General features: G+C 42.4%; 1 protein-coding gene across 1 annotated transcript in view; it reads right to left on the bottom strand.

Moving 5' to 3' along the window:
• Positions 1 to 15383, bottom strand: part of ccser2a (coiled-coil serine-rich protein 2a) — a 43388-nt gene that overhangs the window by 18592 nt on the left and 9413 nt on the right. Inside the window, 3 exon segments of the mRNA XM_079169146.1 lie at positions 1968 to 2061; positions 12417 to 12628; positions 12723 to 14203. Of these exon segments, the coding sequence (XP_079025272.1) occupies positions 1968 to 2061; positions 12417 to 12628; positions 12723 to 14160 (1744 nt within the window). The 5' untranslated portion in view covers positions 14161 to 14203.

Here is a 15383-nt window from a genome sequence, read left to right as displayed (position 1 = left end):
ATCAACTCAGCTCCCACCCTTCTGTCTTTGTTGACAGCCTTGTTTTTCTGGGAACTCCCTAGGAACTGGAGCTGGGGAGAAATAACTGTGGTGTTGGTGGTGAGAGAGCAGCCAAGGTGACTGGTTTGTGTCCAAGCTAGAAAGTCAGCAGCATAGGCAGGCAAGGGAAAGAAGCTGGAGCCTCGCTCTCCTGTCACGGGACGACTGGAGGAAAATATGACATGAGGCCTCTTCTCCCCTTCCTCTCTTCCTGTTCTGTGGCAGAGTCAGGGTGTCTCTGGAAGGGAGGGACCACCCTTCCCGGGCCTGCCTTGTGGGCCGGGTCTAACTGGACTCTTCAACCCCGTCTTGCTTTCTCTCTGACTCTCATGACCCGAGCTCTGGCCATGACATAGAGCGCTATAAATACGGCCGCTTCCCGAAAAGGAGTAGGAAAGGATGGCACTCCAATTCACATTCCTCTGGAGGGAACAGTTCTCTCTCTCCCTCTCTCTCTCTCTCTCTCTCTGTGTTCTTCTCTCAAAAACAAGGAGAGCACTGTTGTTTAAAGACTAAAGAATGACATCAGCTGCCTCAGCAATCAATGTATAGCCAGTTGAAAGTTTATTAGGCGCACCTAGCTAAAACAAATGCAGTGTAATACAACAGGCCTGCAAAAGATTCAACCAAAGGGAAGATTATGATGTTCAGTTTCTATTGAGGCTGTTTTAGAGAAGTAATAATCCAACTTTATGGTCATTTTGGAGGATGTAGTTTATATCACCGAGGGTCGACTAAATATTAGAAATGCCTCTCAGCGTAACAGAATGCAATTCAACAGCACAACAATCAACAACCTCCAATATGACCGTAAAGTTAAATTAACACCCCTAAAACACTGTCAACAAAAGCTGAACATAAGGGACTTGATAAATGTGGAATTTACTGCAGAGCTGTTGCACTGGACTGCATTTCAAAGTGGACCTAATAAACAGGCCACTGTGTGGGTATACGTGCATGTGTGCATGTGATTGTGCCCAGCCATATACTTGAACGAGGCATAGGTGCCCTTTGCATTATGTCAGTAATTCAATGTGTGCAATGAACGTATTATCCAATAATCAGGACTGACAAGAGAAACGTAACTTCATATAATTCATTATGGCTCATGACAAATTACATTCATTTTCCTCAACCCTCCTTTCCCTCTAATGTTTGTGACACACACACTACCCAATGAATACATAACGCTGTAAACACTATTATTATGTGTTAATAATCTGACCCGATAACCTTTAACACCTACAAAGACGCTATTTTACTCAATGCTATTGAGATAACTGATTATATTTCCAAGGCTGAGATATATACGGTATCAAGATGGGAGGGGGTGGTGTTATGTGGAATAGAGAGCTATTAAACCAGTCATGTAAATACCATACTGCCGTTGTCAAGGCAATCAATTGTGAAGTCTGCTCCCACGAAGCCTATATATGCGCCGTGAAGGGGCTGGTACCATACCCAAGTGTGTGTGTGTGTGCATCTGTTCATAAAAACGGAGTCGGACAGCTGACTGAACACTGCTCCAAGTCAGCTGCCCATCTTTCATTAAAGGCCAGTTGTGTGGCAGTGGTGGAGCTGTAATTAAATAACTCTTCAGCAACCACATTTTAAAAGAGTAACAGCACATAATAGACAGCAAGGTGTCCAATAAAAGATTTTTAATGGATGTAGCAGAGGTAACTATTCACCCCCGGCAATGTAGGATTCAATTTATTCCAGCCATTATATGCCATAAAAGAATATTGCTGGAAATAGAATGTTAAGACCTTGGTAATGCATTAATTTACAACTATCATCGGAACAGTTCTGCTAGAGGTTTCCAGTTATAAGAAAATATCCCATCCCAACATCCCGCCAATGAGACTGAAGCATTTGTATTGGCCATAGAATAACCTCACAGTGTGTGTGTGTGTGTGTGTGCTGACCATGCAAGCCATCCTCTGGGAGGTCCACATCGAGCATGAGGTCATCATCGTCCAAGTCTCCACTTCCTGGAGGTTCCAGGTTGTTCAGGATATCCTGAGAAGCACAAAATGATCATGTAACAATCACTTCATTGTAAGGCATTAGATAACATTATAGGTGCATTATTGGCACATTATGGGTGCATTAGACTCATTACATCATTCTGCCTCTGGGCAAAAAAGGGGTTTTGTTCTGCAAAACCATCTGCTGGGATAGAAATATCTAGACCCGAGGGGCCAGACACATGGATGTGCAGGGTCAGAAACAAAACAAAAAAAACAACACATAATGCACAAATGGGAAAAAGAAAATTAAAAAAAGCCTTTTCCTGCAAATAATAAAGCTTTGCAAGCACATTTGTTTCGTGTGTATGGACATAAACCTTACTCCAAAAAGCATACAATTAGCCAGAAATGGATGTAAATCTAAACCAGGAACCTTCTGCCCTTGGTCTGGTATTAACAACCTCTTCCAACATCGTTATCACACAGAGGTTTAATTGATGCTGTGATATGCAGTAGTCGTTTCATTCTTAACTGTGAGAATTAGGAGGCTATGCAAATGAACAGGGTTTGGACACAAGAGCAGGAACGCCTACACAAAGTAACGTAATCGCATTACGTCATAAAAAGAAAGCCATGATGAACTCTTGCATTTATTATGCATGGCGTTTTTTTTAAATTGCATCACGACATTTGAACATTCATTGTTTCGTTATCTATTCATTAACATGCATTTCAATCCCTGTAATTTGTCAATTTTGTCATTAACAATAACAGTTTATGAAGGGCTGTAAATCACATTTGTCTTTCATACCGTTTCACATGAGTCTCTCCCTCCAAAAGCTCAGATTATCACATATATCTGCAGATAACAGGGCAGACTTCTGGAAAATGTCACTCAATTGTGAATGATAATACAGAACACAAAAGGCAACAAAAACACATCTCATTGCAGCCTCAGAATATGCAGTTAGACTAACTGCCGCGCTGCCGTCTACCGAATAATTCAAAGCATACCCAAAAGCAAAAGGACTGAATCAATAGTTCAAAGCTTTATTTTTCAAGGCAATTTTGTGCTTCATGAAACTAAATTGACAGGGCTTTGACTAAAAAGACACAAGCATAAAATTACTCATTATAGGAAATCTCATGTGTTGCATGATAACTGGCTGGTACTCAGTGTTTCAGGCGGAATGATGAAGGGGAAAAGAATAAACAATAAACACTTCTGGAGCCATCCAAATACTGTCAACCAAGATGTGGGGGCGGCATCTTTGTTGTTTGATAGATCAACCCGACTCGTCTGTTGTATTCTCTCTCACTTCCTTACCGTCCTCAGATTTATGTTTCTCTTTCCTCCTCCATCCTGTTGCTCTCTGCTCTCGCACCTTTATATTCTCTCTGTTTCAGAAGCTCGCACAGTAAATGTCAGTGACATATTGACCTCAAAATTGCGATCCTGTGACACAGTAGAGAGCTATAAGTACACGCTTCCTCTGCTCCAAACATTTCAACTCTGGATCTTTTCAACTGTCTGACAGATCACCTGTTTAAAAAGACTCTCTGTACAGTACACCAGCCACACAACAGCAGCAGCAGCAAGAGTCTATCGTCAGTGTCTACGCGGTTTGACAAAAAAAAAATCACAGCTCAGTGCAAAATCATACACTTGTTGCAAGTGGAAAAACACTCAAACTGAAAAAGGCCTCTAAAAGACTCAGTGGGCTGCTTACAATCAGTGGTTACAATTGAATTCTTATTATTTTCCGTCAGATGGATGAACCCGAAACGCATTCAGTGAGGACGTCTTGTGCATTATTACACATACTTTCATCACAGTTGTCTATATAATTGTGCACACTTCAAATAATAGTGTGATGAATCCCTAAAAGACGCATTTAGCTCACAACATATCGCAAAATCGCCTGCATTATGACGACATCGTTATGGTGGGAAATGTGCTTTGATAGTATTGCATTGTCAGTTACATTTAAGATTTCATTCCTATCTTTCATCTTACATTCTGCTCACATACTGAGTAAATTGTGGTGCAATACATTCTTTTTTTCTCTCTCTTTTCTTCATTCACAACTTACTCTCCGTCTCTGTCGTGCCTTCCATTGACTGTCTTTGTTGTCGTTGACTGAGTGCAGCTCCAGAGGTTTGAGAGCAAACCACACGACGGAAAGGTTGATTACTGAAATTACAGAACAGCAAATGCTCAGTATAGCAAATATCCAGTGTGTCCTGTGCATTCACAATATCTCGTTCTGATGACGTGTTGCTAAGCAAGATGTTCAATCTTCCTGCTACAATGACCCTGCACTCTTCCCTCTTCCCTGGAGAGTGTACAAACTATGTTGTTTAATAATGAATTCAAGTTGTGGACCCTTGGAGTCGACTGCAAAGACAATATCTGTTACGCGCCGTTATCAAAATGCATCTCAACAGCTGCTCTGAGCCAATTAAGTTGTAGCTGTTGAGCTTGCTCGCACTAAAAGGAATAATGATTAGACTTGTAGGAGTACATGAATTTGACACATGACATGCAAATTCTCTATCCATCTCGGACTGGTTGTCCAAAAAGCCTGCAGCGTGAGCAGCATTCAGAATCGTAACAGCCGAGGGAAGGTCTTCCGACATACTCGGTTTCATGGCACACTCTCTGATCCCACCGCATCAGATGAATCTTCCAACAAACACAGCTGGATCAAACACAGATTAGAACCTTCAAACTCGCTGGGAAAGTTCTGAGGCTGAACTTCTCTTTGACAGTTTGCCCTCTAATGACCCGAGTTGTCTGCACTCCAGATTTGTGGAGCAAATTAAAAGCTCATTACTAGGTACCTTGATTCTACCCGTCGCTTTCTTTGAGAGTATCTTTTCAGGATCTCTGGTAGATGTTTGGTATTCGTGGGCTGCATGTAAATCAGCATCGCGGTACACAATCAGCCAACGTGGCAAAGGAGGCGGCTAATTTTCTGTTCAAACTTCAGCGTGACACAAAGTGTTTCAAATCGATAAGTGCTAAGGAGAAGGGTTTAGACTCTTCAAAGATACATCTGTCTTTGTCTTCTCTTTTGTCTCACAGGAAGCAAGCCGCTCTTTTCAGCCCAGTACCTTTCTATTAGTTTGTAATGAAATCTCAGTTGAGCTACTCTAGCAGAGACGAGGGCTAGAAATCAACATTTCTTTCTAGGGATCACTAGTTTCCCGAAGGTCAAATGCGTTGCAAAATAATGTCCTGAAAAATACAGAAATACTATGTGATTGCTTATGCAGTGTTTTTACGTCAAGGTTTGGGGGCTGATGTGCTCAGCTGCTGTTGCTGTGTGTGTGTGTAGGTGTGTGTGTGTGTGTGTGTGTGTGTGTGTGTGTGTGTGTGTGTGTGTGTGTGTGTGTCTCCTGTGTGACATTAGCACGTCTACTTCATTCCTTATACTCTATGACTTGGGACTCGCTGGTGGTTTTGATGGAGGATTTGTCCTCTACCCTGATCATTTCCAGATGTCATTATAATCCATTTACCCGACTCATTTGCAGCTGTTGGGCGAAGACCGATTTCTCCTGGTCTGTCTTACTGAATGTGGTGAACGATCCGATTGTTCTGTGGCACGACTGAAGGAAACCTTTGTGAGATGTGTGAAATGTAGGATAATCCAGTACACCCACTGTAATAGTCTTATTGGGCTTACAGCGATAATTGGGTGCTTGAGAAATGAATGAGTGGTGGGAGTCTGAATATCCAAAGATTTAATCCACATTATGGGTTCACAAAGAAAAATACAGAATACCAGGAAATCTTAATTCAAATATAAAAAAATAATCTGTTTTTGTATCGATTCTCGTATCATTCTCTTCCCTTTCAACTTTGGCTAGAATGGTGATAGTGATACTGTTTCACGGTACATATCAGCCTTCCAAGAGGCAACCTGTATTTTGTATTTTCAATTTCATATAGCATCAGTTTTACAGCCTGTTGTGACCCTTTGCCTTTAGGGAGAGTGTTTGTGTAGAGGAATACGGAAGTGTTTGAAATGTTCCTTATTTCTATCATGAAAATTGTATCCCAAAGTTGCCAGTGGGCAAAATGCCACGTCAGTCCCCAGCAACAGGAAGATGTCTTTGACACTTGCACTACTGTCTGTTCAAATGAAATGAAAAGGATCTTTATGCATTTGGTTATTTTTCCCCACTGTACCAGACTCGCATCACACCGTGACTCCTGTGTACAGTTACAGCCCCACTCGAAACATGCTACAAATGTCCGTATCCTTTCTATTAACACTTTATTTCCGTTGTGTTATGCGATGCCCGGGCAAACTTTCAGAGGACGACACAGCAGCAGTGCGGAGGAGGCACACTTGAGTGAAATTGCTTGATGAGTGATGGCAGCTGCAGAACGGAGCTAGATAAGAGTTAGGTAATCCTCAAATCAGTATGTTTTTCCAGTTTTATCTTTTTCACATTTTGTTTGGTGCTCAACATGTGTGTGTATTGTTGATGAAATGACAACAATGTGCGTACTGTGCCATAGTGTAACACCTTAGACATAAAACAGACTGTCACTCAGAAACCTCAGGTTTCTGTGCTGTTTACACATCGCACTGTTTTATAAGATGATCGCAGTTTGAATAGGGTTTGATGTTAAGATGCAGTTACTGTTATTAACAATATAAGTAGTTTCATTTAGTTGTTTATTGCTTCGTATGATATACAATTAGTGCTCTGCTTAGTTTGATATATAATGATGGATGCCTTTTGAGAGAGTGACTTATTAGGATCTTTATACTTTATGCATTTGATTGATCTTGTGTTTGTATAATGTCTTAGAAATCTGATGTAAAAACTGATCTTTCTCCCAAACAAACACGAAAATAATTCTGTTTTATTGAACGTCCTTTTAAAATGATTTCGGAGCAGATTCCAGGAACTCAATCCACATCCTAGAAAAAGGATTTTTTTTGTAGATCAAGTCCCAAAATAGAGGAATCCGCACTCTCAAATATGTGCAAAAATGATTTTATAAAGTGAGCTTTCGGTCAGAGACCTTCTTCAAAGCAAGAATAGGTAGCAAATGAATTTCGCCGTACAAAAAGGTTCAAGGAACATCACTTCATTAGCCTTAATGCAGACAACTTGTGTCAATTAGATGATCTTGTGTGGCTAAGCATCAAGGTAATTAAAAAAAGAATATTCACGTCTAAAATTAAACTTTAGTTTGAGATTACACTCAGAAATGAAGCGTTCTCGTTTATAACATTTAAGCAACAAACGAGAACAAATGTTGCAAAACATTAGACAGATGCACGGCGTCACGGCCAATCATGTAGCTGCAAGTAAAATATAGTCAATAATCTGAATACACTTAATCAACCAAATCTTGTCCGGGAAAAGTGGTTCTGCTTTCATATTAGGAATGAGCTACTATTTTATTGCCTTTATCTCTCACAGGGGACCAATAAGCAGCCAATTTAAGGTTTGTAATATGTGGGGGCCAGTTGAGAGACCGAGTGGGTTTAAAAAGCAGCATGGTAATGATCTGTAGGAAAATAATAGTCACGACTGCGGTCGGAAAATACAGGGAGTCATAGGGGATAATGATAGGAACTATAGGCTGTAATTTTGGGAATGACTCAGACAGCAGTTGACACAAGTTGTGTGTGATGGGCTCTATTGAAAAGCAATGATTGCTTTCAAAACAGGTTCACAAACAACACCGTTTATCCGGAAAGGGCTGCTGCTGTCAATTTAAAAAATCAAGACAAACAAAAGCAGGTGAGCTATTAAGCCTCATTAATGCAAGAGCATAGCCGGTTCACTGGCAGCATGTTACATAAATGGCTAAGCACTCTGCAGACAAAAGGCTTAAGTACCTCACTAATTTAAACACTAATGAATTGACCCGTCTCAACCTGGCAAAAAAAAAAAGAGACTAAAATTAGAGGCAAAATAAATATATCAGGGATAAGAGGCAGCGGTAACTCTGTGGCTTTGAGGAAGCAAAGGGAGAACTAGAGGATTAGGCTATCCAAGAGCAGAAGGGATACAAACTGACAGAGTTATAGAAGGCAAAAGGGAAACATTCAGGCGGTTTCCATGCAAGGTTTCCATGCTGCTTGGAGGGATACTGGGCTGTAACTCAGAGGGAAATGTATTACTTCTAATTACAGAAACCTTACAGTAAAAGTTTGACTGCTTCTCAAAGTTACTTATCTGCTTAAGTGTGACCATACAGTTTGAGGTCATGTAAAGATGAAAGCTGGTGACGGTAATGCAAAGCAATACTATATAATAACCCTGCAATGCATGCAACGTTATGAGACTGTTAATGTGTTAATGTGGTTGATGGAAATCTGGTAGAGATGCGTTGATTCTAGCTATGTTGTATTAAAACTTATATCTTAATTGAGAGGCAAATACAGAGGGGAGACAAAGGATTAGTCCAATAGCAAAACAACCTTCAGACACAGTTTCAAAAGAAATTGAATATCATAGGCTTCACAGAGGTTATATGTGTTGCAGAGGTATTGTACTGGGTTGCAGTTCACTGCACAGGTGTTGCTATTATTGTATCCACCCATATGTAAATACCAGAAAGCCCCTTTTCCTCCCCATACCCTATGCATCTATGATTGTGTGAACACTTCAAAATACTTCAACCATTTAAATATAAATTGTGCCCGGATCTTCTGATGCCGTTGCACTGCATTATAAAATTGCGCTGAGGCCTGGGAAACATCAGCAGTCACTGAGAAGTGGCCCTGTGTTTCACAATGCCAGTGTTTTTAAAGCCGGTACTGTACCGAGCTGCACGGTGCATCATGGGAATGTTATTATCAGCTCAGGTAGCCCACTCCTATATTCTGCACAGAGGCATAAGAATGCAGATAGAGCCATATATAGCCAGAAAAATACTGGGACACACAAACCAGGAACACGAGCACGCACACGCACGTCGGGTCGTCTTAAGGATGCACAGCGCCTCCAAGTGGACCGAGCGCGCCACTGCAGCACAGCAAACTAAACCTGCTAGGAGCAGAATATCTAATTCATTCTCTTATACCAACAAACTAACAAACACAGGGAGGGTTTTAATTACACAAATGCTACAAACAGCAGTTCTAGTCTTTCTTAAAAGGGTTTACTGTTCTTTTGGCTTGGAGCCATGACGGCCTTGCCCTTTTACAAGATTAAAATTGGGCCTAATTACCCTGCATTTATCTTTCTGCAGCATCAAATTCAGAGCAGGAGTAGCTTTTCCTGGCAAACTATATACATGTTATTCAAATACTACAAAAGAAATGCACTGATACATTGTTTGATGGCCATAGATGACGCAGGATAAATCCCCCCCAAAAAATTACAAATCATTTTGGACACTGCTTTTTGACTATATTCATGCTTTTCTTCTGCTCATTACTCGGGATTATTTACTCAGTGAACAAGGTATAGGACTGAGTAACAGTAATTCAAACGGATGAAAATAAAAAGAGGAGTAACAGGGGTGGGACAGAGAGAGCTTAGTGCATTTAATTACAGTAAGTGGACTAATTTACTCTAATCAAATACCTCAGTGAAATATATCAAAGGCCCACTCCCTTTAGAGCTAATCAGCAATCAGTCACTACAGTAAATCTCTCCCTTTCTCTTTCAGGTTCTACTCTTTTCCTCTTCACTCTCTTTTTCCTCTTTAGCTCCCGCTCACTCATCAGACCGTTCCCTCCCTTAAAGTGAGGACTAATAGTATTCCCTTCTTCTCTGCCCAGAGATCAGTACAATACTTAAAGACGTTACTGTCCACGCTGCACATGTTCAGTAAAGCTAATAAAAGGTAATTTCACATTTTGTTTAGAAAGGTTTCAGACAAGCTGCAAAATTGCAGTCATTCGTTTCTCCACAGATTTGTTGGATGCCGTCGCATTGGCCTCGGGGCGTGAACGATGGCAGCTACTGATGCAACAACAGTCTCTGGTTACACTCGCAGGAGACACACATCCTCTGGTCAAACACACCAGGAGCCCTGTGGATGTTTCATTCTGTTAGAATAAAACTGCATTGGATTTGGGCTTTCCATCTCTCCAATCAACCTCTCTTTGCACAGTTATTTCAATAAGAAAATGACATGATATTATCATGTACAATAAGCCTAATCTAGCGTCGACCTGCAGTCAAGTCATGTGAAGAGTATCGTGTACTTTTGAACTGACGCTTCTTTTAGGACCGATTCAAATTCCCTAATCTGTATTTAATTATCCTCCATTTATGTAATCCTGCAAAGATTTGAGGAGTGTTATCTAGAATATTGTGTCAATGTACAGTAAAGTATGAAGATTTAGGTGGAGCACATGATGGGGAAATACACAAGCTATGGTCTGAGCTATTGTCTCCAGTCTGCTATTGCGGAATGTCTATCACACTTTGCCTTTTCGAAACATAGAAACAAGTCTACCCCATGATGACAGTTCAACTAATCTGCTACACTACACACACACACTCTCACACGGCTCTCTCCTCCTTTTCATATTGCTTTGGTAGTTGCTAGAGAATCCATTGTTGTGAGATAAAAAAATGTCAGTGGATCAGAGCTTGTGTCAATGTCACATGGTAAAAGCAGTAAACACATAAAGCTTATTATATCATTTATAATCCTGCTCATTTCAAGCTCTTTACGCATTCCTGAGATGCGGTGCCGTGGTACAGGAATACAGAGCGCCAAAGGGAAGGCCATCGATGCTATTAACATGCAGTCGGGGGCCAGGTCAGCGTTCCTCTCAGCGAGAGAGAGGCCTTGGCATGAAACCGGCAGCGAGAGTCGGCAGAAACCTCTAGACAGTTTTGCTTTCCTTTTCAGTCTTTGTTCTGCCAGTTTAATCCCTAATTATAGAAGGAAGGAGGAATTATTTCTGCTAAAAAAAAAAAGGCCTGTAGCTGTAAGCAGGTCTACAAGGACAGTGTACATGTGCGCCTGATAATGGCCTCTAAGTATATTAGCTGAACAAAGCCAACCTTCTACTAAATGGAGTTGAGCTTAATGGCTACTGTCCACCGCACGTCAAACACTTCGATGGACCAACTTTAAAAAAGTTGAACTTTTCTAATCACGGACCAAAGAGAAGGATGTTACGATTGCATAATACTGCATATCTATATTCTTTACGGATATAAAATACCTAAAATGCATATGTAATAGGATAATAGTGATACAGCAAGGCACGCAAACATAAGCTTTATCACGCGCATGGAATTCATATCGAGTAAAATATATTCATCAGTATGCAGTGTGATTGAGGGTAATCTAGGTTTGGCTCCTGAAGCCTACATTTTGTCTTTTGTATGTATTACAGGCCGACATTGTTTGTCTTTTGAGCTGATGCTTGAACTCTTGTATGAAAAATAATAAGAACTTTATTCATACAGCACCTTAAAAAACAGAGCTTACAAAGTGCTTTGGCAAAGCGAAGCAAAAGCAGGATACAAGGCAATGCAACAACTGAAAGCCAAACAGCGAGGCCAAACAAGTGTAAGAGAACACTAAGGGAAAAGATAAAACACTACAATAGGTACAGACAATAAAAAATATCAATAAAATAGATACAAACAAAGTGGAAAGCAAAGAAAAAAGCAAAAGAAGACGATAGACGGATGATAAAAAGACAACATCCCATAAAGCAAGTCTATAAAAATGGGTTTTAAGTGATTTAGAAGAGATTACTGATTCTGCAAGCCTTATATCCCCAGGCTGGTCGTTCCAGAGCAAATGGACCCCGATGGCAAAAAGCACGGTCCTTTAGTTTTAAGCCTCGACTTTGGAAAAGCCTGAAGGATCTAAGGTTTGCGAGCTGGCTCGTATCGGGTCAACATCTCTTGCTATGTAGCTTAGGGGCCAGACCCAGAAGTGCTTTAAAAGTGATCAGTAATATCTTAACATCAATCCTAAAAAGAACAGGGAGCCAACGGAGAGAAGGCAGGATTAGGGTGATGTGATGTCACAAGTTGAAGGCGAGAGAGTGACTTTTGGTTGACAATTTCTCAAGTTTTTAGCTTTTGTAACCTTATCTTCGCTAAATGGTTTTGGATGCTCTCCATCCATCTTCCTTGGTGAAATATGCTACAGAACAATCTACCAGTTGGCATTAAGCAAGAAAGAGTGGAGAGCACGGGGAGCTTGTTGGCAGACGTTACAAGAAGAGTGCTCACTTTCTTATCAGTTTAATATTAACAATTGAGATAAAGTTGATTTCAACACCTCACATTAATTAGTCAAGGCAGTGGCAAGAAGTGGAACCAGTGGCGAAATAGTTTCAAGAAAGACTGGATATTAGGACGGCCAAATTAACAAAGGTTATGCTTTTTTTTGTACACATTTATGTCACAATTCAATGAAAGTTGGAATCTAGGACTCACCATGCTGTTGAGCTCTGAATCATCATAGCTGTCACATGGATGTGTCCCAGGCCCCCCGATGGGCTCAAGACCATCTTCATCCCACATGTAGGTTCCACCAGAGCTGTTGGAGGGAGACAGCTCCACAGACGAAGCCTGAAGGACATCACTCTGCTCTGGAGACAACACCAGTGGTCCCTGGGAGTCCTGCATCGGGCTTTCTTCTTTATGCCCTGCAGAAGACATACAAATGCTGTCCTGAACAACTGACACAAATGTAACACACATTTTTACTAGAATTTCCTTTCAAATAATTTTTTTTTTTACCTGCCAGATCCATAGAGTCCCAGTCAAGGGTCTCAATGAGAAAGCTGTGCAAGCGGGTTTGAGTAGTGCTGCAAGTTTTTCTGTTGTCAGGCAGGTCCACGTCACTGAACACATCGCTCACAGAGTCAAAGTCATCGAGAAACTCTTCACTGGTGTCGCCTCGGTCTAGAGATGAGGCCGAAGATAAGGACATGTCCTCCAGAGTCTCGCCTGCTGTCTGGCCAGAGCTCTTCCTGAGCCCACCACTTCCTCCTTTTCCTGCTCCAGAGCTTCCATCACTGTCACTCTGGGAGTCTGCTTTGTCAGCCTCACCAGTCTGCTCAATGTCTATTGCTATCGCTAATAGCCCTGCACATTCAGGGGCAGCTGAAGGTCTGATATCCCCCTTGACCCTTCCTGGAAAAAGATTCTTTTGCAGCCCAGATCGAGCCAGCCTGAAACCCAAAGCCCCCCCACTGCCGCCCAGTGATTTGGTTAGGACACAACTGGGGAGCAGTGGCTTCCTCAAAGCGCTGGGAGTGTTGGGTGCTGGGGGGATCGAGAGGGTGGGCAGAGAGGAGGCAGCTGAAGGAGGTCTACTGTACTGAAGTCCTCCACCAAGACCTCCTGAACCTCCAAGGCTGCCATGCAGGCCTCCGAGTCCTAAACTCACCCTACCATTGCTCAGCTGCGGGGGTTTGAGGTAACTACTCCGAGGAGGCCGGAGCTGAGTGTTTGCCAGAGGCTTGGCTAGCTCCACAGCCCGGTTAAAGGAGAAGGACCGTGTCATGGGCTGGCTGCTGGGCGAGGGAATCTGCTTAAAGTGAGTGAAGCTGTGCGACCGCACCATGTTGTCCTGGGCCAAGGTCTTCAGGCTGTCACTGGACTGGGACAGGCTGTCTTGAGAGCTACTTCGGGGAGAGCTGGAGTCAAACCTCGGTCGCGCAAGGCGGGACTCCGACCCAGCTCGAGCAGGAACGCTGGAGCCAGTATGGCCCATTTTAGGACCTCCGTTCAGTGGGCTTTGGCCTAGCTTGGTCCCTACTTTGGGACTCATCTTCAAGGATTGCTTAGGGATGGCTTTGGGACTGGAGACGGCCAACATCAAAGCACCTGACCTCCGCATCTTGGGTGTCGCCGGAGAGCCGTTCTTTACCTCCTTTGCCAATGAGGGAAGCTGTGTCTGAGCCTTGTCTTCAACTCCATCTCTGGGGCTTGCTGGGGTGGTGGGGCTCGAGGGGGTCATCCCCTCATCTCTCTTCCATTTCAGTGAAAAAGGAGAGGCACGGATGACACCATTTGGGCGTGTTGCCGGGGGATGGGTCTTACCATCCTGGGTAGGGGTGGTTGGCTGTGTGGAACCATTGGACAAAGGGCTAGCACCACCAGCTGAGGAGCGTCCACCGAACTTAGGCAGTCTAGATACCATGGCAGACTTGGTGGGTGCTTTTTCTTCCATTAGATGCCAACAAAGGCATGGAGGAACATGAAATCACACTCCACTGGGGAAAGAATAGAAGAAAGACAGACAGATTAGATTCAAGTGTCCATGATTTGACTTGGGATACACTGACAAGCATCTTTATATCTTACTTTAATTGGTTAACATAGTCCTGTTGATGGCAAAAAAAACACTACTGTGAAAAGTTCCATTACAGGTTGAGTGAAAGAAGAAACTCAAATGTAGTTGAAAACACACATTAGCAGACGCAGTGAGACACACACTTGTGAGCGTATGCCCTTATCTGTAATGTATCTGTAAAGATGAGCAGTAATAATACCACGGCTCGTCCTGTCCACCTCCTGCAGTGGCTGCATGTCTCTCTCCTTTCAAAGATCGCTGACTGTGAGGAGCATTAGGGATTAATCTGGCAAGCTTACAGGCTGACTTGAGACTTTGTCACGGAAAGCCTTTGTCATGACGCTTCCACGTGGTAATGTAAGAGACACAATGGCTAATTCAATCCCATGCAACTGGTACATGGCCACACATTTGAAATCACACACGATGAATCTGATGTAAGTACTTGACTATTTTCAAAGTAGACAGCAAAACTGTATGGAACTAAATCCAGTGCAGGGAACTGAAGCGTGTGCTTGTTGTGATTTGTTTGAAATAATGTAATCGTTACATAAAATCTCCTCAAACTTGAGGGTAAATAAAAGAAAGAGTTTCACACATGACATGACCTGTAGCTGCCGCAGGTTTTTGCAGGATATGGTGCAAACACACCTGGCCAACAAAACAACGGGCAAACGGACAAGGCCTGGGGGACAAGGAGAAAAACCAGCGCTGGGAAGCTGGCCAGCACTATGAATAGTGAATGGAGGACGTACAGCATGTAAAGCCAATAGAGGGAGAACACAGGGCTGCTTCCTGTTAAAATCATTAAATTCCAAATCAGCCATGTGACAAGTGTACATGTGTTTGTGGTGCACCTGCGTGTTACATCCATCTGGCTAGTGCTGGAAGATTATGAATAGGAAAGTTAGTGAGATCCAGATGGCTGGTGCAGTTAGTAGAAAGTGATCAATCTGCATGAGGAAGCAAAGCAGTTACTAAAAAAGTGTCTGTAGACTTTTTCACCCCGGTAGAAAATAAATTAGTCTTGCATCAAACTTATACATCAATATTCACTAATTAACTGTTCAGAAATGCCTGCTGTGTTGCTCGTCCACAGT

This window comes from Pholis gunnellus, assembly GCF_910591455.1.
Source record: "Pholis gunnellus genome assembly, chromosome: 11".
Lineage (NCBI taxonomy): Eukaryota > Metazoa > Chordata > Actinopteri > Perciformes > Pholidae > Pholis > Pholis gunnellus.
Note: the sequence above shows the minus strand (reverse complement) of the source record. Positions and strands in the feature narration are given on the sequence as shown.